A 27,060-nucleotide genomic window follows, 5' to 3' on the forward strand; every position below is an offset into this window, starting at 1 on the left:
CAAGTAGAAATAAAAACACTTAAGTGCTGTAACCAATGTTAGCTAGCATTCCAATGATGCTCTCTAGACTGGATTTTAAATTGATTCAGCTTTTCTGGGTTGGTAATGTAATATATACCAACTTGAAATGAATGCAGTCTTCACCACTGCAGTTTCATTTTCAGGAACTTATCCTAGAGATAGAGAAGATACCTACCCAATGATTATGTGGGTCAGGATGCAGTCAGAAAAACAGAAACCATACCAGGTATTTTAAACATAAATAAATAAATAAATTAGTACATATGTTTGAAGAATGAAAGACCACAAGGTGCTTTGGTAACCCAGAGATGATGAATTGCTGGAAGCAGCTACCACCTTTGGGGCTGGAGCAACAACTGAAAAGTGATGTTAAGGACTATCCAGTGGATAGAAGAGCCCTGTCAGTATTGCCCAACCAGCTGACACAGTAGGAGTGTCCTAGCTGTTGCTGGAGGGGTGGTGTAACTACTGCACAGAATACCTAAGGAAGCTCTGGCGTCTCTTATTGGAAAAACCTAACGGGAAACCAGCTCTTGAGGGAGTCTAGGAAATATAATTTCAGATTTACAGTGCCAGGATCTCAGACCAAATTATAGGAGGCTTAAAGCCCAGAAACACTAAATAACTAGCATAAGGATGTTCATGGTTTTGTTAAGATTAAACAAAAAATCCAAAACGTTTAAATGCTCATTAGTAGGAAATTGATTAGACTAGTTGTGATGTAGCTATCCACTAAAGAGCCATATGACCTTTTAAAATTAGCATTTAGCAATACTTGACATAGGAGGTTCCCTCCAGCATTGTTAGTGAAAAAATATTTCCAAATACTATGTATTTTGTATCCTCATTTACTTAATATATGTATGTATGATTAGAGAAATTTTAGACCTATAGTCACCAAAATGTTAGCAGTAATTATTTCAGGGTAGTGGAATTTTGAGTTTTCCTTAGTGGTTTTTTAGACCACTAAAGTTTTGTTTGCATTTTCTGCATGTGTATCATTATTGGACGAAAACAACCTTGAATTGAAAAATCACTTTAATGGGAAATAAGGTATTTTTTATAATAGGAACTTATTAATAGAAAAAGCAATCAGAGGATAGTTGTTTCATTGACATTTCATTAACATCTCAGACTCTGCCTAGTACTTCAGAATCCTTGAAAGTGTTTTTTCTTTGTTTATTGTTTTGGTTTGTTTCTGTTTTTTTATTTAAATGGGTATGCAAAACATTGGATAAGCTTAAAATTTCTCATTCTGTCTTTAAAAATTCCAGCCAGAATTGCTTTTTACATGTATGTTACCTGTAATTTTCTCTTGATGACTAAGAAAAGGGATTATGGATGTTTGTATTGGCACGTCTGATCTAGGAGAAGATATGTTTTATCCAGGGAGTTTTTGAAGTTACCAAAAGATAATATTTTTTCATTTCATAAAGAAGCTTACAAACCACAGACTATAAGGATAGTTTGGTGAGACTCTTATTTTTATACATTTTATTATTGGAATTTTCAAACATATATAGAAGTAACTAGAATATTATAATGTACTCCCATGTATCCAACAACTAGCTTATATATGAATAACTTAAACAGTTGCTTTTAATTTATAATTCTCCTTACTCCCTATTCCACTTACATTTGAAAGCAAATGCTAGATTGTATATTTCATCTGTACATCTAAGTATCTCTAAAAGATAAGAACTCTTAAAAAATAAACATAATGCCTATATCACATAGTTAACATTAATTGCTTAATATTAATAATATCCAGTTTTCCCAAAAATGTAATTTAAAAAAATCAGATCACATTGTTATTTGTTGCTAAATCTCTTAAAGTGCCTTATTTCTTGTAGGCTCCCCTTCCAATTCTCTTTGTCGCTTTGTATTTGATAAACTCTCTTGCAGAGTTTCACATATATTGATTTTTGTTATGTATGCCTTTGGCATATTTTAATGGGTTCCTTATATTTTCTGTAAAGTGAGATAGTTGAATGCAGAGGCCTGGTTGGATTCTAGCTCAACTTTTTTGTTATTACAGGACCACTTTATAGATGGTGGTATGCTCTTCTATCAAGAGACACATGATATCTGGTTATTTCTCTTTTTATGATGTTGGAACTGATGGATACTTAGTAATTGTGATATTCTGTCATTCTTTCTTCATTTATTAGCTGAACACTTTTATAAACAGGAATATCTTATCTATTCTCTGGTTCCCCAGCGTTACATCTGTTTAGGAAAAGCACATTAAATCCTTTGGGTTTTTTTTTGTGTGTGTGTGTGTTCTTGAACAGTGTTCAAAATAGTGCATTAGTTACTAGCGTCTTCCAAATGTGACTAATTAACTGTTGTCTCTTTAAAATATGCTCAGATTTATTTGTGTACACACATTTACTATTTTTGTCAGTCTCCATTTTTTAGATAGCCATATTTTCAACTGGTATCATTTTCTTCTTGAATAACTTTAATATTTATTATATACTTCTGCTTGCTGCTTGTTTTTTTGTTTTTGTTTTGTTTTTTTTAAGATTTTATTTATTCATGAGAGACACAGAGAGAGAAGCAGAGACATAGGCAGAGAGAAAAGCAGGTTCCCTGCAGGGGGAGCCTGTTGCGCGGACCCCAGGATCATGACCTGAGCCAAAGGCAGATGCTCAACCACTGAGCCACCTAGGCATCCCTGTATAGTTTTGCTTGTAATTGATTATCTCAGTTTTTCTTTGAAAAAAAAAAAAAAAGTAAGTCTTTATTTTGCCTTCATTCTTGAAAGGTATTTTTTCTCAGAATGGAATTCTAGATTGATATTTTCACTTAGTACCGATGTCACTCCATTATTTTCTGGATTGCATAGTTTATGATGAGAAGTGTTCCTCTGTATGTTCTGTGTCTCTGTAAAGTGTATTTTTTTTTTTTTTGGATAGTTTAAAAAATTTTTTTCTTTATTGCTGTTTTTACCAAATTGATAATGACATGTCTTGGAATGGTTTACTTTATGTTTCTTCTGCTTGAGGCTTATTGAGATTTTGAGGACTATGGATCTATTTCCATCATATGTGGAAAAATAGTGGCTACTATGTCTTCAAATACTTTTTCTGTTCTGCTCTCCTCACTTTATTTTCTGGGACTCTGGTTGCATGTATTTTTGACTACTTGATACTGTCTTACAGGTCATTGATGCTCTGTTCTTTTTTTTTTTTTTTTCTTGTTTTATTTTGCATAGTTTCTATTGCTATGTCTTCAAGTTCACTGGTGTTTTCTTCTGTAACATATAATCTACTTTTGATCCTATTGGTATATTTTTCATTGCGGGTTTTCTGTTTTTCATATTTAATAGTTCAGTTTAGGTCTTTTTTATGTATTTCATTTTTGCCCTCATCATGTTCATGTTTTCTTCTTGAACATATGGAACATGTTTATAATAGCTGTTTTAATGTCTTTTCTAAGTTTTTCACCTGTGCCATTTCTGGGGCTATTTCTGTTGATGAATTTTTTTCCTGTTTATGTATTACAAGGTCTTTCTACTCTGGCTGGTGGAAACATGAATCACTAGCAGCCTTATGTGTGTTAGGGAACTTTTTGGCTTACTGCTTTCCAGTGTTCTTTTCCTGGGCTCCAGTAGTTTGTTTGTTTGGTTTTTTTTTCTCATGCCATGGTAAACTGATCATTATTCAGTCAGTCCCCTCTGAGCATCTCCAGAATTCAAGCTCTCTTGCTGTCTTTGCAGCTCTCTTCCGTGTGGTACTCTGCCCTAGAAATTAGAGCTGCCTCAAGTTCCATCTCAGTCTCCCTTAACTCCATGTGACCACCAGGCTCTAAGTATAAGGTTACTTCTGGCTAACATGGCATTCTGGAGCCTTGCATGCAGTAAGTGAGGATAGGTGTAGGACTCTTCTAGTTTGTTTCCCATCTTTTAGGGATTACAGTCATGTACTGCTTGTTGTCCAGTGTCTAAAACCTTTAACATGTTTGTCTGTTTTCTGCCTGCTTAAGGTAGGAGAGAATGTCCCATCTCAGATACACTGTTATCATGTGAAGCAGAAATCTTCTTAGTATAGTTTCAATTTATATCTTTTTTTGTGAAGGTAAGCGTCTTTTCATACATCACAGGTTAATTTGTATATTTACTTTTGAGGAACTTTGTTTTTTTATGTCCAACCCATTTGTCCATGATATTGCTGGTCATTCTATGCTTGTAGAAAGTCTTTACGTTAGGGATATTAACCCTTTCTCTGTGAAACGAAATGGAGAATTTCCCTTCAATTTGTCACTTGTCTTTTTACTATACTTTGCTGCTGGCATCTTTTGTGACACTCAGTTATTATTGTGATGAATTTCTGTATATATGATTTCTTAGTACTGGAATACTAGGTTTGTATTGGGCAAGAAGGTAGATTCAGAAGTTGGTTTCACTGTGAGATAAATGTTTAAATAAATAGTTAAGCCAAGAGATCCTGCTATGTTCAGTACTCATTCTAAGTTTTTGTGTAGTGTAATGATACCATATCTGAATATTCCTCCAGGTAGCTACATGACTCACTCCTTACTTCCCTTATAACTCTACTCAAATGTTACTTTACTTGAAAGGTTTTCTGTAACTACCCTCTTTAAAATTGTAGTACTCACACACCCCTCTCCACTCTCTATCCTGTCCTCTTTTTTTTTTCCTTATTTTCCTCCATAGCTCTTATCATAATTTGACATAACACATATTTTACTAATTTGTGTATTGTCATTTGTCTTGTTCATAATATGCTGATAGCATGAAGGCAAGCATTTGGGACTTCTAATAATGCCTGAAACAAGGTAAACACTTAATTTGTATAGGTTTTATAGTCAGATTTCCGTTTATGTAGATTGTGCTGGTATGAAGTGAAAGATGAATCAGAGCAGGAAGAGACTAAAAAACAAATAGTATAGGTCCCATTATAGTGGTCATATATATAAGGTGGCAGCAGCTTAGCTGGAGTGATAGCAGTGAGAATAAAAGAGAAAAGGCTAAAGGGAATGACATTAAGAAATGGGTTACCTTCCATGTTTTTATTCAGAATTGTTAAGTAAAAAGAAAAAAAACTTGTGTTTGGATTACATTTTTAATGTAGATTTTTATAAAACAGAATTAGAGACAGTTGAAAATGAGTTCAGGTAGATGTTTTTTTGGTCTTACAAAACATTACCTAAAAGAATACAAACTGTAAAGTATTTAGTGGAGTCTTGCTGATATTTCTGGTTTATTGTTTTTGTTTAAATTTTTATTTTTATTTTTTAGAGCTTTGCTTCCTGTTTTACATCACAAATCTAAAAAAGGACCCCCCCGCCAAGCCAAATACGCCATTCATTGTATCCATGCGATATTTTCTAGTAAAGAGACCCAGTTTGCACAGATATTTGAGGTAAAAAGAAAAAAAAATGTTTGTTTCATATGTTATAGTTAAAAAACACATAATAATGATTTTATAGAATGTTCACATTTGGAGATGGATCATTTTATAATATGTTTTCAGAATTTGAATCAGTATAATCTATATTGATGAATGGTTAAAATATGAAAATATCTGATTATTCAGATGTTTAGCACTAACTTAAATTCAGAAATCAAACAATTTATAATATTTTTTGACATTATACATTTAGTATTAGGAAACTTTTTTGTTAATAAGTAATTACATATAAAATCATACTTATTGATAATAGGTAATAGATGTTTCTGTCAGTTTACGGGTTGAAAATTAGAGTTCTGTTTATGATACTGCTGAAGTATATGGAATTTTGTCAGTACTAATCGGTACAGTATAGCCAATATATAAAGCGCAAATTTATAGTTCATATATAATCACTGACCTAATTTTATATCAGATTAAATTGTTTTTAAAATATATATTTCATATTTTTTTCTACCTTTTAAATTACTATTACCCTTTCTAAGCATTGCATTCTATTTTTATTTTAATCTCTTGTAATCTGGGCTTTGTATATATTTAGCATTTTTACATAAATCCAAATTTGTAATTTTAGTTCCGGTGCCTTGAATGAAATCAGAGTGATTTGGAAATCATGCCGAAGCTAAATTACCCTAAAAACTTTGACTTGTTATCTCTGTTTTAGAAACATTTATGCTAACTTTTTCATATTTCATGTTATATGCTAAAGACCTGAACAAGGAAGAAAATTATTTGTCTTTATCAAACATCATCTTTTCTGTATATAGCAAATAATTTATTTTAAAATTTTGTGCATTTTGACGTGGGGCTATTTTCTTTAGTCTGTTTTTGTATATCAGAATAACTTTAATGAATTCATGTTGATACAGAAATCTTTTGTTTTTCTTGATTAATCTCCTTTCAGTTCCTTTCATTGGTGATAAAGATCAGGATAATGCTAATAATAACTTGAATTAGTAGTATGCTTTTAATTTCATTTTGATATTATATATCTGATTTTATTTTATCTTTACCATAAGTTGTAATCCTTCTGCTATAATGTTGTATAGGTTGGTTAGCTTTCTGAGAAAAGGTTTTGTAGAGCTATCTGGCCTTCATGTGATTACTGTTAATTTACGGTCTGACTATTAATTTTGCTTTTCCAAGAAATGACCGTATTATCTTATTGTGTAAAATTATCACACTCATTATTGAAAAAAAACTACATGATCATATTTTTATAACAAACAAGCTGGCATTTAGATGTACAATGGAAGTATTGAGGGAAGTTGTCAAGATTAGCACAAAGTAAACTCATTTAAATATATTTTTGACTAAATGAAGCCTCATATTGCCCATTGCCCTAATATGTTGGAGAAGAGCTTAATACTGTTTTTCAGGCCTAGACTCTTTGGTGTTCAGTATGGGAGGACAGCATCAACTCTATTAAAATAAAATGTCACTAAAATTATTAATAATGTGTTTACTTCCAAATCAAAAGGTACAAAACAAATCCAAATAGTAAAATAGTAAATATTCTCCTCCACCTCAGCCCTGTATCCCCAGGCACTCAGTTCTCATTCCCAGAGGTAACCAGTGTTACCAGTTTCTAATACACTTTTCTGTCACATACAAGTAACATAATACAGTCACATACATTTTGTCCCCTTCCCCTTCCGCCAGTGATAGTATACTATAGTCACTCTTCTAATTTCTCTATTTTAAAAATTTAACATTACATTTTATGTATTCTGTATAGGTATATGAGGAGTCTCATTCTTTTGTCAGGGAAAAATGTGTATTAATGGTTGGGTTTTCTATAAGAATAATAAAAATAATTTCATTAGTTATGGTACTTAATATTTGATGCTACAGAAATCCACAAAAATGCATGTGGACTCTATATGATAAAAGCTTATTTCTGGTTCCTGAGAAAAAGTCCAGTTGTGTGTTTGGATTGCATTCTAATCAGTGGTTTAGACACATAGACCTTTTTTTGACAAGTGGCTTCTCTTTAAATCCCACTGGATCCTTGGTATTAAGCCTGCCACTGAGTAAAGAGCAAGAATATGGAGAAGATATGATTCTCATACTTGCCTTAGTGGGAGCATGGTGTACCTCACTTTTACCCCCAGTCTGTTAACCAGGACTTATTCACATATTCTCATCTAACTGCAGAGGAAGCTGCATGTGTATAGCCATCTTTTTGCCCAGGAAGTAGAACAGAAGTGGATATTGGTGAGCCTAGCAGTCTCTAAAATACTCATATATTGGTCATAAAATACGTTTAATATGATTCTCCATGCTGAATTTTTTTTTACCTGCTTCTAAGATATGACTTTAGCAAAACTGACAGTATTTAAACATGATGCCTTTTAGACATAACCTATAGGAATTTAAATGTAAGTTTAAGCTGCTACTTACACCATCTATATGTCTTGAAACTTTTGTAGTTTTCTTTTTTATTTGTACATGAAATATGTGAATAGTTTATTTGCATATTTATAGAGTTGAATGTATTTTCCTCTCTTCATTTTCAGCCTCTGCATAAGAGCCTAGATCCAAGCAACCTGGAACATCTCATAACCCCGTTGGTTACTATTGGACATATTGCTCTCCTTGCACCTGATCAATTTGCTGCTCCTTTGAAGTCCTTGGTAGCTACTTTCATTGTGAAAGATCTTCTCATGAATGATCGGGTAATTGATATTTTTTTACACCTGTGTTCATCACATTATCTTTTGAAATTTTATGCAGCAAAGAGAGAAGTGAAATGATGGAAAGAACACTTGCATTTGGCTGCCTTCTTTTAGGTTTTTTATCTTCTTAGCATGCTGTTATATCCACTAGAACTAAAAAAACATTGAAACATCTCTTTAGTTGAGCAGAGGCATGTAACCTGCAATGCATTCCTTGATAAATACAAAACATCACTTGGTTCTCATTCATCTTTACAGTGGGTTAATTTTTATAATGGCATCTATTTTAAAAAAATGTGAAGACTGACAAGCTACTTCACAGTATGGTTGTCATGACAATAGTTGTTTCTTTCCCTGCATACAGTAGAGAATTAAAAAGCACTGGGAGAAAACATGAGGAAAGAAATAATGATTTTGTCTCTCTCTTCAGTGTATCTTTGGGGCAGTGCTTTTGGGTTTGGGAGAACTGACCCCTTATAGTCACATGGAGTTTTATGTGTGTGTGTATATTTATGTACATACACACACACACACACACACACACAAACATGCATGTGCAGACACATAATGTAACCATCAGTTTTATGTCTATATTTATGTGCTCAGTAACTATACTAGGTTCTTTGGAGAGCTATACTTTGGAAGTATAGATAAAGTTTCTCCTCTTAAAATATAGTTATAGTTTTTGTAGTATATAGCTATGTTGCTATATGTCCATCATTCTTATATTAATATACTTTAATACTATTAATACTTTTAAACTAATTTATTATAGAAAAATAGTTTGTGGGGATAATAAGGTAGTTGTATATATTAGCTCTCTAATGATTCATGGCCGTTTAACTTTAGTTGACTAAAGCCCTGTAATTTGGAGATACGTGGCTCCTGTGTTAATTACCATTGTCTTTGGTTGTGTTCTTTAGCTGTGTCCCTCAGTTTTCTTCCCCTAAGTATAGTATTTCATCTGTTCTTTAGGTCATATATGCTAATCATATGTTTTAAGTTTTCTATATCCTTACTGTGTTTTGTTTTCTCTAATGAAAAAATTTTGTTGAAATTAAACAAAGTGCACACTATTTAAAGGTATGGTTCATTGAGTTACCACAAAGTTAACATTCTGGACCATCCAACAATCCAGGTAAAGAAATAGAATGTTACCAGCCCCCAAAAGCCTCTGCATCTTTTTCTTATTATTATTATCCCCTCCATTCTCCCTGAAGATAACCATTATCCTGACTTCTAACACCAAAGGTTAGTTTTACCAGTTTTTGAACTTTTATAAATGGAATCCTACAGAGTAAATTTTTTATATCTGGCTTCCTTCACTCAGTATTACATTTGTGAGATAAATTCATCCTGTTGTATATAGCCGTGGTTCATTTTCGCTGATGTATAGTACTCCATTGTTTGTATATACCATGTATCTGTTCTTTTGCTAGACATTTGGGTTATTTCTAATGCTAAATGAATACTGCTATTAATACTCTTTTACATATCCTTTTGTGCACTTATGTATGCATTTCTGTTGTGCAATTGTTTTATCTTAGTGTATGTAGAAGTTTTATTTTTTTTTAAAGATTTATGTATTTTAGAGAGAGAGAGTGTATGCCTACGTACAAGTCAGGGGAGGGGGAGGAGGAGAAGGAGAGAATCTAAAGCATACTTCCTCCTGAGCAAGGAGCCCCATACAGGGCTTGATCTCACAATCCTGAGATCATGACCTGAGCTGAAAAAAAGAACCAGACACTCCATGGACTGAGCCAACCAAGCACCCATATATAGGTTGTTTTGGTACATCTTGCTGAATTGCTTTTCTTTCCTTAACTTTCCATTTTTGGTTTTTTTTTTTTTTTGGCCAATTTGTTTTTCAAAATGCTTGTACTAATTAACATTATTATATGTGCTGAGAGTTCTAGTTGTACCATTTCCTTGACTGTATTAAATATGCCATTTTAGCCATTATGTGAATGTGTAATGAATGAATGATATGCCCTTAGACACTTTTTCATGCATGTATTGGCTGTTCTCTTTTTTTTTTTTTTTTTTAAGATTTTATTTATTCATGAGAGACACAGAGAGAGAGAGAGGCAGAGACACAGGCAGAGGAAGAAGCAGGCCCCCCCTGTGGGGAGCCCTATGCGGGACTTGATCCCAGGACCTGGGGATCAGACCTTTGCCGAAGGCAGACGCTCAGCCACTGAGCCACCGAGGTGCCCCTTGGCTTCCTCTTTTGTTAGTACCTGCTCAAGCCTCTTTCACATGTTGCCATTAAATTGTCAATCTATCTTTTATTCACTCCTAAGATTTCCTTATGTATCCTGTTGGCAGTCTGTTTAACAGATACCTTTGCCCATTTTGTAACTGTCTCTCACTCTCTAAATGGAGTTTTTAGTTAGTACTTAATTACCTTGTCTTTTTGCCTACCCCAAGGTTGTGAAAATAGTCCCTATATCATTTTCTAGAAATGTGGTAATATACAAGCCTCTAACCACATGTAGCTATTTAAATTTAAGTTTAAACCAAATAAAATTGTAAATGTATTCACACATTCCAAGTGCTCACTAGCCACATATTGCTAGTGTTGGACAGCACAGAATATTTCTACCATCTCAGAGTTCTGTTAGACAGTGTTGCTCTAGAGGCTTTATTTAACTTTCACATTAAGCTATATAATCTACTTGGGATTGATTTTTGTATGTGGTATGAGATAAATGTCAAGATTCATTGTTTTATTTCCACCTAACTCCACACCATTTATTGAAAAGACTGTCTTCTCTGGTACTTTTTTTAAAAATTGAAGTGAAATTCACATAACATAAAATTAATCATTTTAAAGTATACAATTCAGTTACATTTTAGTACATTCACAAGTTTTTGTGACCACCACCTCTATCTCTTCCAGGTCATTTTCATTAAGCAGTCATACCTCATTTCCCCTTCCCCTGGGCAAGCACCAACCTCCTGTCTGTCTTAATGGATTTAACTATTCTGAATATTGTCTATAAATGGAATCATACAATATGTGATTTTTTGCATCTTTCTTCTGTCACTTAGTATAATGTTTTTGAAGTTCATCCACATTGTAGGATGTGTCAGTACTTTATTCCATTTTATGGCTGAATAATACTCTGTTGTATGTATCAATTTTTGCTTATCCATTCATTCATTGATGGACATTTGAGTTGTTTCCACCTTTTGAATATTGTGAAAAGTGCTGCTTGAATTCTGTGTCTGAGTATTTGAGTACCTGTGTTCAGTTCTTTAGGTATATTCCTAGGTATATACCTTTACTGGATTATATGGTAATTCTGTGTTTAACTTTTTTTTTTTTTAAGATTGTATTTATTTATTCATGAGAGACAGAGAGAGAGAGAGAGAGAGAAGCAGAGACACAGGCAGAGGCAGAAAGCAGGCTCCATGCAGGGAGCCTGATGTGGGACTCGATCCCGGGACTCCAGGATCACACCCTGGGCCAAAGGTGTGCTAAACCACTGAGCCACCCAGGGATCCCCTGTGTTTAACTTTTTAAGGGACTGACAAACTGTGTTCCACAGAGGCTTACACCATTTTATCATCCTACCATGTGTTATAAAAGTTGCAATTTCTCCACTTGCCAACTTACTAATTTCTGTTAATTTGATTTTAGCCAGCCCAGTGAGTGAAGTGGTATCTCATTGTGGTTTTGATTTGCAGTTCTCTAATGATGTTGAGCATCTTTTGATATACTTATTAGCCATTTGTATGTCTTTTCTTGGAGTTAAGACTTTACAAATCCTTTTTAGGGTTGTGTTTTTGTTGAGTGGTAATATTTCTTTATATATTTTAAATACAAGTCTCTTGTCAGATATGTGGTTTGCAAATATTTTCTCCCATTCTCTAGGTTGTCTTAATTTTTTTTGAGATATGATTGATGTATAACATATTATTTTGATGTGTACGACATAAAGATTCAATATATATTGTGAAATGATCCCCACAATAAGCCTAGTTCATATCCATCCCCACACAGTCACAATTTTTTTTTTCCTGTGAAAAATCTAGGATCTACTCTTTTGGCAACTTATCAAATACGCAATACAGTATTACTAACTGTAGACACCATGCTGTACTTTACATTCCATGATGTATTTATTGTACGTTTTTCCAGCTGCCTCTTTCTCTGGCAACTACCAGTCTATTCTCTGTATCTTTACTATTAGCCAGTCTGATAGACGTGAAGTTATAGCTCATTATGGTTTTTTTTTTTTTTTTCATTATGGTTTTAATTGCATTTCATTGATGATTAGTTATGTAGAACATCTTATGTGCCTGTAGGCCCTCTGTATGTCTTTGGAAAAATTGTCTATTCAAGCCCTCTGCCTGTTATTTAATCAAGTTGTGTTTTTTGCAGTTGTTATGTAAGTTCTTAATACATTTTGGATATTCACTCCTTATCTGATGTATGATTTGTAAATACCTTCTCCCATTCAGCAGATTACCTTTTCTTTTTGTTGATGCTTTGCTTTGCTAAAGATTATTTGACATAGTCCATGTGTTTATTTTAGTGTTTGTTGCCCTTGTCTTGGGAGACTGTTCCAAAAAAATATTGCTAAGACTGACATCAAAGAGCTTATTACTACCTGTAATTTTTCTAGAAGTTTTATGATTTCAGGTCTTATATGCAATCTTTTTCCCTTTTGAATTTGTTCTTGTGGTGTAAGATAGTGGTCTAGTTTCATTCTTTTGCATGTAACTGTCCAGCTTTCCCAACACTTTATTAAAGAGACTGTCCTTTCCACTTTGTATATACTTGCCTCCATGTCATAGATTAATTGATTATATACATTGGTTTATATCTGGGCTCTCTATTCTGTTGAAATCTGTATCGGTTTTCATGCCAGTACCATACTGTTTTGACTACTGTGACTTTGTAGTATAGTTTGAAATCAGAGAACATGATACATCCAGCCTTGTTGTTCTTTAAGAGTGCTTCCACAGGTTTTGATACCTAGTAGCTGAAGCTCTCCACATGCCTTTAATAATGGCTGTTGCTACTACTGCTGCTTCATCATCGCCATCATCATCTTTTTTTAAATTGTTTTGGCTATCAGCCTTTCATACTTCTATCTAAATTGTTTCATTTTATTTTGTTTCTGTCTAAACTTTAGAATCAGCTAGTCAGTTCTCCCTAACCACTCCATCCCAACATATATACATACCTGGCGGGAATTTTGATAGGGGTGGCATTGAATTATAAATTTTAATCATTATTATAATATCGCCTTTCACTCTAAGAGTATAGTATTATAATCCTGAGCTTTCTGTTTCATGAAGATGGTATATGTCTTGGTTTTTAATTTTCTTTAATAATATTTAAATTTTTGTGTAGATGTCTTAGCTTTCTTAAGTATGTTCCTAGGCATTTTATGTTGTTTGATGCTATTATAGATAACATGATTTTTCATATTTATTTTCTAACTATTTTGTTGGCATATGGATATGAAGTGACTTCATTTTTATATTAACTTTTATTCTAGGATTTTGTTAAAGGCAGTTACTCATTTACTAAGAAACCTTAGTTTTTACATTTTGGGGGTTTTCTCTTTTCAGGTCATGTCATTTGTTCATAAAGACAGCTTTTTTGTTTGTAATGCTTTTTTATTTCTTTTTTCTTCCTTGTGCCTGGCCAGGACCTTCAAAACAATAGAGGTGGTGATAGGGGACTTTCTTATCTTCTTCTAGTCTCAGAAGGACTAATAGTACCCAATAGAGGACTTGAAAACTTCATCTAAATATGCCACTGCACTGAACCTCGTTCTGGCATACATTCTTTTCAACTTTGTCTATTATTTATAACAGTTGGTTTACATTTAATGTAAATAGTGATTTTGGCTAATTTGCCATCCGATTTTTATTTTTAGTTCTGTCAGTTCTGTATTCATTGTACTCCTTCTTTCCTTGTTTTTGATAAATTTTTTTATTTCATTTTCCCCTTTACTGACTTGTTTTTTACATTTTCCTGTTCTTTTAGTAATTGTCCTAGAGGATACAACATTCTCCCTTGACTTCTGAAGGCCAGTATCAATTGGTCTTTTTTAAACTTGTAGGACAGCAGGTTCAGTATTCTTAGGAACCTTAGCGTACTTTAATTCCCTTTATTTCCTGATTATTTTGTGCTCTTGTTCACACAGGACCGTAACTTTTCTACAGTTAATGTTTATTTAGATTTACCAACATCTTTCCGCCCTTCTTTTATTTTTCGTTCCTTTTTGTGTATGTGATGATGTTCTTTATACTGTAAGAATTTAAAGAAGTATTTCTTTTAGTTTGGATTACTCCTAATGCAGCCTCTTGATTTTTATTTGCCTGAAAATGTCTTTATTTTGCCTACATTTTTTAAAGGATATTTTCTCCTGGCTTACAATTCTAGACTGGTATGTTTCCTCCCCTCAGTAATTTGAAAATATTATACCATTATCTTCCATTTTCTTACCTATTCTCTTGAAATTGGGTGGCAGTCTTGCTCCTTTGAAGGTTTTCTTTTTGTTTTGAATGCTTTTAATGTTTTCTATTTTGCATTAGTCTCCAGTTTCATGATCATGTGTCTGGGTGTGCTTTCTTTATATTTATTCTACTTGGGGCTTGTAGCTCTTCTTGAATAGTATAGCTTTGATATCCTGCATAAATTCTGAATAATGTTTGTTTCATAGTGTCTCTTCCTCTCAACTACGGTTCAGGTTATATACTTAAAACATAGTTTCTTTGGCTGTGATCCAGCTGTTTCACACCTTCGTGTATTTTTCTATTCATCATTTTTTGTTCTGCTCTGCATTTGAGTTCATAATTCACTCTTCAGATTTGTATAATCCTATGGTAGGCCCATGCATTGAATTCTTAATTGCACTTACTTTATCTTACAATTTTATAATTTCCTTGTAGTTTTTGATACACCTTTTAGTTCCCTGCCAGAATTCTCTATCTTGTCATCTAATTGTTAAACTTCTATAGTTATGTTAAAGTTTGTATCAGCCTATTTCTAGACTTCCTGTGGCTTTTTGTCTTCTGTTTCTTTCTTTTTTTTTTTTTTTTTTTTTTTTTTTGGTCAAATCTTGTCTTATATGTTATTTTTGATTGCATGGTAGACACTGTGTATTAAAAATGTTACAGATGATTTGAGGCTCTGAATGATTTTGTATTTCTTCTAGGGAGGCCTTACTTCTTCCTGACAGGGAGTTGAGCTATTGTCAGATCAATTTGGTCAAGAATGCACTAATTCGAAGCTGAGCTTCAGGTTTTGACAGGCTGATTCTTTTTCTGGTCACCTTTATTTGTATGTTATATCTGTTAGAGAGCCACCCAGAAGTCTAGAGTGTTTAACAGGGACTCTATTCTTTATTGGGCCCAGAATTCCAATTTTTTTCCTTCCAGCTTTGTTACAGTGATTGAGATATTGCTTAACCTGTAAGTCTCTTTCACTTTCAGAATCAGTTATCATTTGTATGAGAAAAGCAGCCTAGGGCCAGACTCAAATCTTCATTTCTCTCCTCTTTTGAAACTTTCCCCTACAAATTCTCACTGCTCTGGTAGCTCTTTTATCACCTTCATAGTGATTTTTTTAAAAGATCTTTTATCCAGCCTTTTCATTTGTTCCAGTGGAAGATAGGTTCAAAAAAAAAAAAAAACTAGTTAGCTCTTGTCAGGAACAGAACTTTTACCTCTTTTAACCCATTAACTTGTCTCATTTTAATGTTACATTTGATATATATGAAGGAATATTTATTTAACATTTGTGTGATTTATTTTATAATAACAGAATGAGCACTTGTGAACTGTTAGCTCCTGGTTTATTACTCTCCAAAATTTGTTTTTGTTTCTTGTCTGCCTCAGGTAGCTACTATGTTGAATTAGGGTTTATTATTCTCTAACTAAAACAAAACACTTTACTGCATATGTGTCTCTGAATAACATAATACTTAGTTTTGCTTATTCTTGAGGTTTATGAGTTACACCGTATATATTATATTCTTGGCTGACTTTTATCATTACGCATTTGTTTCTTAAAATAACTCCCTTGTTTTACATCTAGCTGTACTTGATTCATTACTCTGTATTATATCACTGTGTGAAATTTCTTACATTTATTCTGTTAGTGGACATTTGGAATATTTCCATTTCTTTCCTCGTTGGAACAGTGCTCCTGTTCTTAGAAAGGCTTCATGATACATATGAGTAAAAATATCCCTAGGTTATATTTATACAAGTGAAATTGATGAATCACAGTGTGTACACACATTTCACTTTTCATTTTATTCCCAAATTATTTGTCAAAAGCATTGTTAAGACTTATTTTTTATTAGCAGTATATAGTACCCATTAGTGTCAGATCTTTCCATTTTTGCCCATCTAAATGTTAGAAAATAGTGCCTCATAGCTTTAATTTGCATTTCTCTGGTTACTAATTACGTTTTTAATGTCTAGTAACCATTCATGTTGCCTCTTTCTGAAATTCCTTTTGAGATCTTTTGCCTTTTTTTTCCTGAGCTTTTTGTCTTTTTCTCAATCTTTATACACATTAATACTTTTTCAGGTATATATTGCAGTATCTTCATAAAAATGCAAAGAATTTTATTTTTGGTGTGCCTTTTTACTTTCTTTACAGTGTCTTTTCAACAAAAGTTATTAATTTTAAAGTAGCTAAATTTATCATTCCTTTCTTTTGTAGTTAGTGCTTTTTACATCTTTAAGAAATCCTTCCCTGGGCAGCCCCTGTGGCTTTGCGGTTTGGCGCCTGCCTTCAGCTCAGGGCCTGATCCTAGGGACCCGGGATCGAGTCCCACGTTGGGCTCCCTGCATGGAGCCTGCTTCTCCCTCAGCCTGTGTCTCTGCCTCTCTCTCTCTATCTCTCATTAATACATAAATTTTTAAAAAAAGAGAAAAGAAATCCTTCCCTACTCTAGTGTCATAAAAAGTCTCCCATATGTTCTAAAAGTCTTGAGATTTTTTCACACTTGAAAAATTTAATCCGCTCTGCCACTCTTGCTCCGGGATCCCCGCGCCAGAGCCACAGCAGCGCCCCCGCGCCCTCGCTCGCGGATCCTCCCTGAGCCGGTCCGTGCCGCCGTAGCCGCACAGCCCACCGCCGCCCTCAGCAGCCATGTCCACCAGGTCTGTGTCCTTGTCCTCCTACTGCAGGATGTTCGGCGGCCCCGGCACCGGGAGCCCGCCGAGCTCCACGAGTTGCTACGTGACCACGTCCACCCGCACCTACAGCCTGGGCAGCGCGCTGCGCCCCAGCACCAGCCGCAGCCTCTAGCCTCGTCCCTGGGCGGCGTGTTCACCACGCGCTCCTCCGCGGTGCACCTGCGGAGCAGTGTGCCCAGCATGTGTCTGCTGCAGGACTTGGTGGACTTCTCGCTGGCCAACGCCATCAACACCGAGTTCAAGAACACGCGCACCAACGAGAAGGTGGAGCTGCAGGAGCTGAAGGACCTCTTCACCAACTACATCGACAAGGTGCGCTTCCTGGAGCAGCAGAACAAGATCCTGCTGGCCGAGCTCGAGTAGCTCAAGGGCCAGGGCAAGTCGCGCCTGGGGGACCTCTACGAGTTGGAGATGCGGGAGCTGCGCTGGCAGGTGGACCAGCTCACTAATGACAAGGCCCGCGTCGAGATGGAGCGCAACAACCTGGCCGAGGACATCATGCGGCTTCTGGAGAAGTTGCAAGAGGAGATGCTTCAGAGAGAGGAAGCCGAGAGCACCCTGCCGAGCAGTCTTTCCGACAGGAGGTTGACAGTGCTTCTTTGGCGCATCTTGACCTTGAGCGGAAGCAAAAAGAGATTGCCTTTTTGAAGAAACTACATGATGAGGAAATCCAGGAGCTGCAGGCCCAGATTCAGGACCAGCATGTCCAAATCGATATGGATGTTTCCAAGCCTGACCTCATGGCTGCCCTGCGTGATGTACACCAGCAATATGAAAGCTTAGCTGCCAAGAACCTTCAGGAGGCCAAGGAATGGTACAAGTCCAAGTTAGCCGACCTCTCTGAGGCTGCTAACCGGAACAATGATGCCCTGCGCCAGGTGAAGCAGGAGTCAAATGAGTACTGGAGACAGGTGCAGTCCCTCAGCTGCAAAGTGGATGCACTCAAAGGGACTAATGAGTCTCTGGAACGCTAGATGCGTGAAATGGAAGAGAACTTTGCCGTCAAAGCTGCTAACTACCAAGACACTATTGGCCGCCTGCAGGATGAGATTCAGAACATGAAGGAAGAAATGGCTCGTCACCTTCGGGAGTACCAGGACCTGCTGAATGTTAAGATGGCTCTCGACATTGAGATTGCCACCTACGGGAAGCTGCTGAAAGGCGAGGAAAGCAGGATTGCTCTGCCTCTTCCAAACTTTTCTTCCCTGTACCTGAGGGAAACCATCCTGCATTCACTCCCTCTGGTTGACACTCAAAAAGAACGCTTCTGGTTAAGACGGTTGAAACTAGGGATGGACAGGTTATCAACGAAACGTCTCAGCATCATGATGACCTTGAGTGAAGCTTGTCCAAATTTGGTGCAGCAATTATTGCCAGCAAGAATAAAAAAAAAGAAATCTGTATCTTAAAGAAACAGCTTTCAAGTGCCTTTCTGCAGTTTTCAGGAGCGCAAGATAGATTTGGAATTAGGAGTAATCTCTAGTTCTCAATAACCAACACTCTTAAAAGATTTAGGAGAAAGTTAACAACATAATCTAGTTTACGAAGAAACTTGTGCTAGAATACTTTTTAAAAAGCATTTTTGAATACCATTAAAACTGCTTTTTTCCAACAAGTATCTGACCAACTTGTTTCTGCTTCAAATCTTTGAAAAACTAAAAAAAAAAAAGAAAAAAGAAAAATTTAATCCATCTGGAATTGATTTGATTTATTTGGTTGTATGATGTGACTTAAGGATTTCATTTCTTTCTACTATTAGGACAAATTTCATATCAAAAGTTATTGAGTAATCTTTCATTCTTTCAGTCCTCTGCATTGTAACCACTCCTAGTGTTTATAGCCTCTGTTCTTTACCATTGCTTTGCTCTTCTACAAGATGTTTTCATTAAAGTTTTGTGATTTTCTTTGTAAAGAAAATTTAAAATTTTTTCTTGTTTAACTTTGTTAGGTACTTTGATTTTTTTTAAATTACATTTTATGTTTGTGGTTGATTCGGAGAATTATTTTATAGTTTTGATCTTATATCATCCATGTTTCTTGCTAAACATTTTCTTGTTTTTATTTCTGAAGAATGCCAGTTTTGGGGACGCCTGGGTAATGCAGTTGGTTGAGCTCCAGACTTTTGGTTTCAGCTTAGTTCATAATCTCAGTTTGTTGTGGGATCAAGTCCCTGTCAGGCTCTGCACTAGGCTGGGAGTCTGCTGGAGACTGTCTCCCCCTGCCCCCCGACATATGAATGTACTCGTTCTCTGTCTGTCTCTCTCTCTCTCTCTCATTCTCAAAATAAATAAAATATTTTTAAAAGGGTGCTAGTTTTTATTTTCTAATCCTCGAATATTTTCTCTCTATATTACTTTCCTAATATTTCTATATGTGCTTCTTCTACTTACTATTTTTCATCTCAGCTTCATCTATCAGGGTTTTTTTGGGAAGTGATATATTCAAGTCTTTTGTGATGGTGAAGTTTTCTATTTTACCTTTTTTTTTTAAATCACTTTTGTTTTCTTTTGATACTACTCTGCTGGTTGTCCACATGTTCATGAATTTTATATCTTATTGTGGTATAAGATTCTAAAAATACTTCAATATCCTGTTTATGCCAGTACCCCAACTAAATCCTTATTCCATTTCATGTTTTTTATCTTGACTGGTATTTTTTCATCCTGTTATTTTTAGATTTTCTCTGTCATTGGTTTTGTTACATTTGGTTTAGTTTATTATTTTTGAACCATCTGACAGTCTGTCAGTTTTATTTATAATAACTTTTTCTGTTTTTGATAATATATGTTGATTGATTTTTTTCTTACGAATTAAATATTTTAGTAGAGTATTTTTGAATAATTCTTTCAAAATGGCTCATAATTTGGAAACTTTCTTTCTGTCCTAGCTTGCTAAAAATATTTTTTCTCTTATTCTTGAGTACTAAAATCCTATCTTTCAGGGTACTTGGCTGCAGAAAATTCAGAACATTGTTTTTTGGCATCTAGTTTTGCAGCTGAGAAATCTGAAATGAATCTGATTCTTCTTTTTTGGAAGCTTTCCCCATGGAATCTTTTGGGATCTTCTTAAATTTTTAGTTCAGAAATTTCATCAGACTGTTAATAATGTAATTGCTTTTTCATTATTTCTACTTTTTACTTGAAGGCGTTTCTCAATTAAAGTGCTTCATAAGCTGTATGTGTTTGATGAGTTTGCCTTCCAGATGCTGGGGCTACCTCTCTTGTTGCCAGAGGGTTGCCTGAGCTGCTATTTGATTTCTGTTTCCTAGGCTGCCTCTGGAAATCACTCCTGTCAGCTGGTTGTATGCTGGGATCTCCAGTGTTCTAGATTGGGTTCAGTTCTTTTGTCACTTTACTTTAATTTCCTGGCTGCCACTGTAAATGCACATCTTGAAATACCTGTACTTTATCATCTCAGAATTATTCTGTGATTGTGCTGAAAAAAACTATCTTTTTTGGAGGATGTTTCCTTCTGTGCTTATATGGAGATGAAAACCTTCTAACTCTACTGATATTTTTACTGCATATTTTGTGTTTTTAAAAATTTTCTAAAGATTCTTGCCTTCTTTTGGCCCTTTTTGCTTTCCAGCTATGCTGTTAATGTGTGCCATTTTAGTGGGATTTAGGTAGGAAGATTATTAATGCATGGTCTTTCTTATGATCAACAGCAAGCCTTTCTAATTGATCTTCTGCTCAAGACTTTTTATATATACTTTTTTCCTTAGGAACTATGCTCTTTGGCTGTATTTTTTTTTTTTAATCTTACCCCTTACCAGCTGCCTTGAGTAATTAGTTTCAAAGGCTAAGTAAGGAAGTATATAAAAGAGGTTAAGGCAGTCCTACCTCATACGCAGAAGGAACCAACTGCTGATGGTTGTGTAAGTGCTTTATGTGATTGCTAGTGAAGATAATTCTTCTAACCTTTTTGAGAAATAGGTATTTTAGTCATCTGTAATGACTGTCACTGAAGAAGGTAAATATTCATTCACTACATTTAATTAAACATGAAAATTCTTATTTATGTTTTAAATTTTAAAGTCCTTCATCTTTGTTTAGCTCCCAGGAAAAAAGACAACTAAGCTTTGGGTTCCAGATGAAGAAGTTTCTCCTGAGACAATGGTCAAAGTGAGTGATATACACAAATCTATGTATTTTAGTTGTGTTAAAATTTCTATTCTTGTTGTAAAGATACAGCTATTAAAATCATCTAATTTTTAATATTTGTTGTATGATATCTCCTGTGCTCTGAGAGTATAGGGCAATAATGAGAAACCAGGCCTTGTGGGCACTGCACATAATCTAATGTGAAAGCAAAAACGTTTGAAACTGTCTCCATGTTTCTGCTTCTTGGTTATCAACCTTTTTATGGCAAAAGACATTGCTGGTTTTCTCATGTACATTCTTCTGTTCAGTAAAGGTAGTCATACAGGTTTTAATACTGTTCATCTTTTCCATGATATTTGATAAAACTTTTTATTTTGATTTAAAAGGAAGTTCAACCAATTATTCCTTGAGTTAGGAGTAATACATAAAAGATTGCTCATCACTAGTGTAGAGAGGATTGATTTACTAAAATGATTTATAGTCTCTTAATGTAGGCTTCATCTCAATTCACTGTACATGGTGTGAAGGCCAGGAACAAATATATTAAATATTGTTTTTCTAGTTGTAGTTTCATATAAATCCATTTATATTGTGTATGTATGTGTGTACTGGGTTATATTTTATATTAGGAACTTTGTTATGTTATTCCAGCTTCAGATTCTAATACTGTTTCTGCAGACCTATAGTGTAGTTCATGGAATGATGCTTGGTGCTTTTGCAATATAAATCTGTTTTCTTAGCACTAGTGTCAAGTAGCAGTTTTATGTAGTCTGGTAACACTAGACTAGAAGGCAGGCTGCCTGTAGTTAAGCTCATGCTTAACAAATGGCCCAGGAAAAGGATCTGAAGAGTGTCTGTCACATGCCACTGTTCTTGACCCACTTAGTCCTGAGCCATAGAACCATAAAAAAGCTAAGATATGTGAAAGAGAGGTAATATGCATGCCTTCAGAAAGGGTTGTTGGAAACACTAGAGGCAATAACCCGTTTTAAAGTGCATAAGCACTTCATAACTATAAAACATAGCACAAAAGAAAGAATATAATTTGCAGTTGGGAACTTAAGCTTTCTGACTAGGGAAGTTACCATGATTTTACTCTGGATTCTGAAGAATAGAATTTATGGTGGGGAAACATTAAAAAAAAAAACAAAAACCTAATTTTTAGTTAAATCATTCATTTGTCAGTTGCCTGGATAAGGGGGTAAAACATCTTTAAGACATTTAGTTGTCTTCATATATGCAAAAAAGAATGATTCTTTTTTTTTTTTTAACTTAAAAAGCATCCATTATAACCATTTCAGTTTTTTAAGGTTGATACAGAATTTCTTTAAAACGTAGCAATATTGTATTTGTCCATTTGTCTTTTAAATAGATCCAGGCTATTAAAATGATGGTTCGATGGCTCCTTGGAATGAAAAATAATCACAGTAAATCAGGAACATCTACCTTAAGATTACTAACTACTATATTGCATAGTGATGGAGACTTGACAGAACAGGGAAAAATTAGGTACGTAATTATTATTTCAAAATTCTTGCATAGTATTTCAGTATCTAGTGTAATTGTTTAATGGTGCAGTTTCTTTCTAAGAAAATAATTAGTATTCCTATGTATGTGTGCGTATACTTTTATTATATGCTTTTGTACACTGGTTACTTCAAAATGACAGTCATTAAAAAAATGACAGTCCTATGTCAGGGACAGGGTATTACTATTTTGTAAATATTTTAAACAATAGATGCTTGTAAATATCTCACAATAGATATTTTTGAATATCTAATGTGAGAATGGTTAGTATACTAATTAATCAGTAACTGATATTTTCCATTCTTGATAATGTATAAAAGAACACACTGGGTAGAAGAGAATTTACTAAATCTGTTTCCAGAAGTATAAATATATGTAAACTGTGTACTTGATTTAAATGACATAAACACATGCACTTTATTTTGTCTGGAAGATGTAATTTAGTGTGGTGATTGAAAAAAAAAATGGACTAGGGCCTGGATTCAAATCCTGACACCACTTACCAGCAAGGTAACATTTAGCAAAGTACTTTAACCACCTTGTGTCTCAGTTTCTTCATTTGTAAAATAAAGATTATACTTACCTTGTCTAACTACTATGATAATTAGTCATTATTTATGCACCTATTTAGATCTCATCTCACCTGTTTTTCTTGTTATTCTTTAATGAAATCAAATGTGTATTTGAATTCTGGAAATATATGTGAATTTGTTTGCTTTTAAAATCTTTATATAGAAATTTGGTCTTCAAAAACTTAGTTGTAAAATATTTAATTATCTTTATTTCTACTAAATAAACTCCAATAAGAAACACAAGCATCCCTTTAGTGGTGGTTGAGTGACCTCATAGTAGGCACTTGGAGTATTGGTATTGATGAACTGAAGAACAACTCTGGGACATGTAACTTCAGAACCTTATAAATGTTGTCATGCATTCAGTCAGTGTCTATATGATCCTTAGAAAGATCATTGTGGGGAGGGTCTTAAACCAATTGGATCATTGATTTTAGAAGACCAAAAATGTATCTTTTATGCCACTCTCAGTGCTATATATAACAGTAGACACATATTTGTTTTATGAATAAATTGAATAATCATCTTTTACTGTGGAAGTACATAAGGGGTCCTAGTTAGGACAGTTAGGAAGTTACTAACTTTCCCTCCTTAACATCAGTCCCAAATTCCTGTAATTCATCTAATAGATCACTGTCTTAGGAAGCATTGTTTTGATGTATTTATTAAGAATATACTAGTCTTTGAAGTGTGGTCTCATTAAGCAGAAATTTTCTTAAATTTAAAAGGAGCCTCTTGGTTTGAAAAGTTGAATTCTAACTAAAAAATATGATGTTTTCCACTACACCTGCTTTCATTCTACTTTTGTATTTAGCACATTAGTTGACTGATTAACAAGTTAGGATATTTTTGTACTTAATCTGTAAGCAAACACATATCCAAAACAAATCCGTAATGGAGGACTTTAGACCCAGTAACTAGACATACAAATAGGTTTGTTCTAAGCTTGGCTAAAAGCTGTTTTGTGTAGGATGCAAGAATTAAATGATTTTAGTATAGACTACACTCAAAAGAAGAATTTTGTAGTATTAAACAGCATCTTCCAAAGTTAAGTAAATTTTAATAGGATGTTCAGTATCACTAAATTGTCTTCCATCCTTTTTTGGGCCACAGGAATTTTTACAAAATTAGGTAAAGCAAATAAGGATGTTTTTGTGTAGACATTTAGAAATCTAATTTATATTCTTTCTTGCTTATTTTTTAGTAAACCAGATATGTCACGTCTGAGACTTGCTGCTGGGAGTGCTATTGTGAAGCTGGCCCAAGAACCTTGTTATCATGAAATCATCACATTAGAACAGTATCAGCTCTGCGCATTAGCTATCAATGTAAGGAAGATGGCCATACAGAATATGACTTTATATGATCTTTGACTTTTAGGAAGAAAAAAAGTCTACCATGATGTAGAGATAAAAAAAAATCTTGTATTGTCTCCTTTTGGAAAGTATATGCATGAGAAATGTTTCAGAGTTCTAAAATTCTGAATTTTAGGTTGCTAACACATACATTTGATTTTTTTTGTTTTAATTTTTTTTTTAATTTTATTTATTTATTCATGAGAGACACACAGAGAGGCGGAGAAGCAGGCTCCATGCAGGGAGCCCGACATGGGACTCTATCCCGGGTCTCCAGGATCACGCCCTGGGCCCAAGGCAGACACTCAACCCCTGAGCCACCCGGGCGTCCCAATACATTTGATTTTTGTTATTTGTAGTAGTTATGTTTCTACCATCACCCCTATCACTAAATTAGTGAATACTGAACCATTGCTTGAAAGGAAAATACAGGGGTGGTTTCTCCAAGCCTCTGGTCACAACATTTTTGTCAGTCTATCAGTACATAATGTAGAGACACATTATTTAATATATAGTTGTCATTAACATTGAACTCATGACCAACAGAGCTGTAATTCATGCCTGAATGAAGCTTCACTAACAGATTTTCTCCCTAAAGCACATCATAACCTTCTTGCTTTTAAGAATGCTAAAGATGCTAAGTATGCTAAAGATGCTAAAGATGCTAAAGATGCTAAAGAATGCTAAGTATGCTTGAGAGCTATTTTAAACAAGATCACCAACAAATGCACAAAAACACAAAAATGGCATTAAATAGACTGTCAAAAGGACACTTGTTTCTAATATGAGAGCTGACACAACAGGCAAAGCATTGCTTTGTTCATCTTCAGCTCAGACGTGTCAAACAATTCAGATTGTTGCTCTGCTCATTTACTCAACAGTAACCATGAAAGGCTTGAAGGCATTGATTTTGGGGTTACAAATAAATTTTAGTGAGTAGGTGAATTCACAAATTTGGGATGTGTAAATAATGAGGATTGAATGTATTTAGTTCTTAAATGGAAGATAAAATATACAGAAATTTATTACAAAGATATGATATAGATTAATTTCAGATTAGAAGCATTTCTTATTATTTAGGCCAGTTAAAGTTTCAAATTATTAGCAGTGATACTAATGGATTTGTACTCCAGTCTTACAGAATTCATATTAGAGTAACAGTATTATAATTATATCACTTTGTATGATTTTTTTAATTCATTATTTGGTCATTTTACACTTAATTTTCCCATTAATCTTATGTATAAGAATTTGGCATTCATTTCAGAGATTATTGTGATTTTTTTTCTCCACCTTTCCGCTTATTTAAAAATTAGTGCTTATGTGTAACCCCTAGATAAACAATCATATTTTTTTAATTGTAATCATTTTGTCAGTTTTTGTGTTTAAAATAGCTATTCCCTATCTTGTTTATGATTTTTTTTTAGTCTTAGTCGTGTAATTCAGCTATTACACTAATCCATTTGAAAATGAGAATTTGAGGAGTCTATATTTTCCATATTTAGTTTTCCTCACTTAATTTTAGAGGTAATCGTATTTTGCAAGAAAGTGAAAGTTGTTTAAAAAGTATATAGTATATAGTATATAAGTATATAGTATATAAGAAAACAACCTTTGTAATTACTTTTTTAAATTGGTAATACTTGCAGTCTGTTATCATTTTCTTGGTCTGCTATTTCTAAGGGTATTGGTGCTACCAGTATTGAAGTGGAAATTTTTACATAAGTCAGGAAATATGTGAAAGAAATGGGCTGTGTTTGAAACTTATTGTGTATAAGGAGTATGTACAAATTGTGAAATGTCCTTTGTATGGAAAAGTATCCACACTTAAGAACTTCTAGAGATTTTCTAGCACAGTATGTGTTGTATGTCACTATCTCAATCACCAAATTCCCAATGTGGAAGCTCAAATTGCCCAAGTTTTAAAATTGCTTTGGAATTATGTGAACTGTGGAACATGTGTTCATGTTAAAAGTTAGTTACTAGCATATTCTCACAACTTACATACACGCAGTTGCCCTCTTATGAACAAAACCTTTCCCTAATCCTGTTGTTCTTGTAAAACCACATGGCTCTTTTTTTTAAACCTCTAAACCTCAAAGAGGTATCCACATCTTTGTCTCTCTTACCCTCTTGTCTCTCACTCCTCACTACTCATATTTTGGCTTTGCTTTCCTGATTTTTCC

General features: G+C 34.3%; 1 protein-coding gene and 1 pseudogene across 11 annotated transcripts in view; both read left to right on the forward strand.

Moving 5' to 3' along the window:
• Positions 1–27,060, forward strand: part of PDS5B (PDS5 cohesin associated factor B) — a 185,095-nt gene that overhangs the window by 129,321 nt on the left and 28,714 nt on the right. For all 11 annotated transcript variants that reach the window (XM_025996773.2, XM_025996769.2, XM_025996770.2 and 8 more), the window contains exons 20-24: positions 5,288–5,411; positions 7,979–8,137; positions 21,373–21,441; positions 22,793–22,929; positions 24,724–24,847. In XM_025996773.2, coding sequence (XP_025852558.1) covers positions 5,288–5,411; positions 7,979–8,137; positions 21,373–21,441; positions 22,793–22,929; positions 24,724–24,847 — 613 coding nt within the window. The remainder of the gene's footprint in view (positions 1–5,287; positions 5,412–7,978; positions 8,138–21,372; positions 21,442–22,792; positions 22,930–24,723; positions 24,848–27,060) is intronic.
• Positions 17,253–18,771, forward strand: LOC112918666 (vimentin-like; annotated as a pseudogene).

Source organism: Vulpes vulpes, chromosome 9 (genome assembly GCF_048418805.1).
Source record: "Vulpes vulpes isolate BD-2025 chromosome 9, VulVul3, whole genome shotgun sequence".
NCBI classification, from domain to species: Eukaryota; Metazoa; Chordata; class Mammalia; order Carnivora; family Canidae; genus Vulpes; species Vulpes vulpes.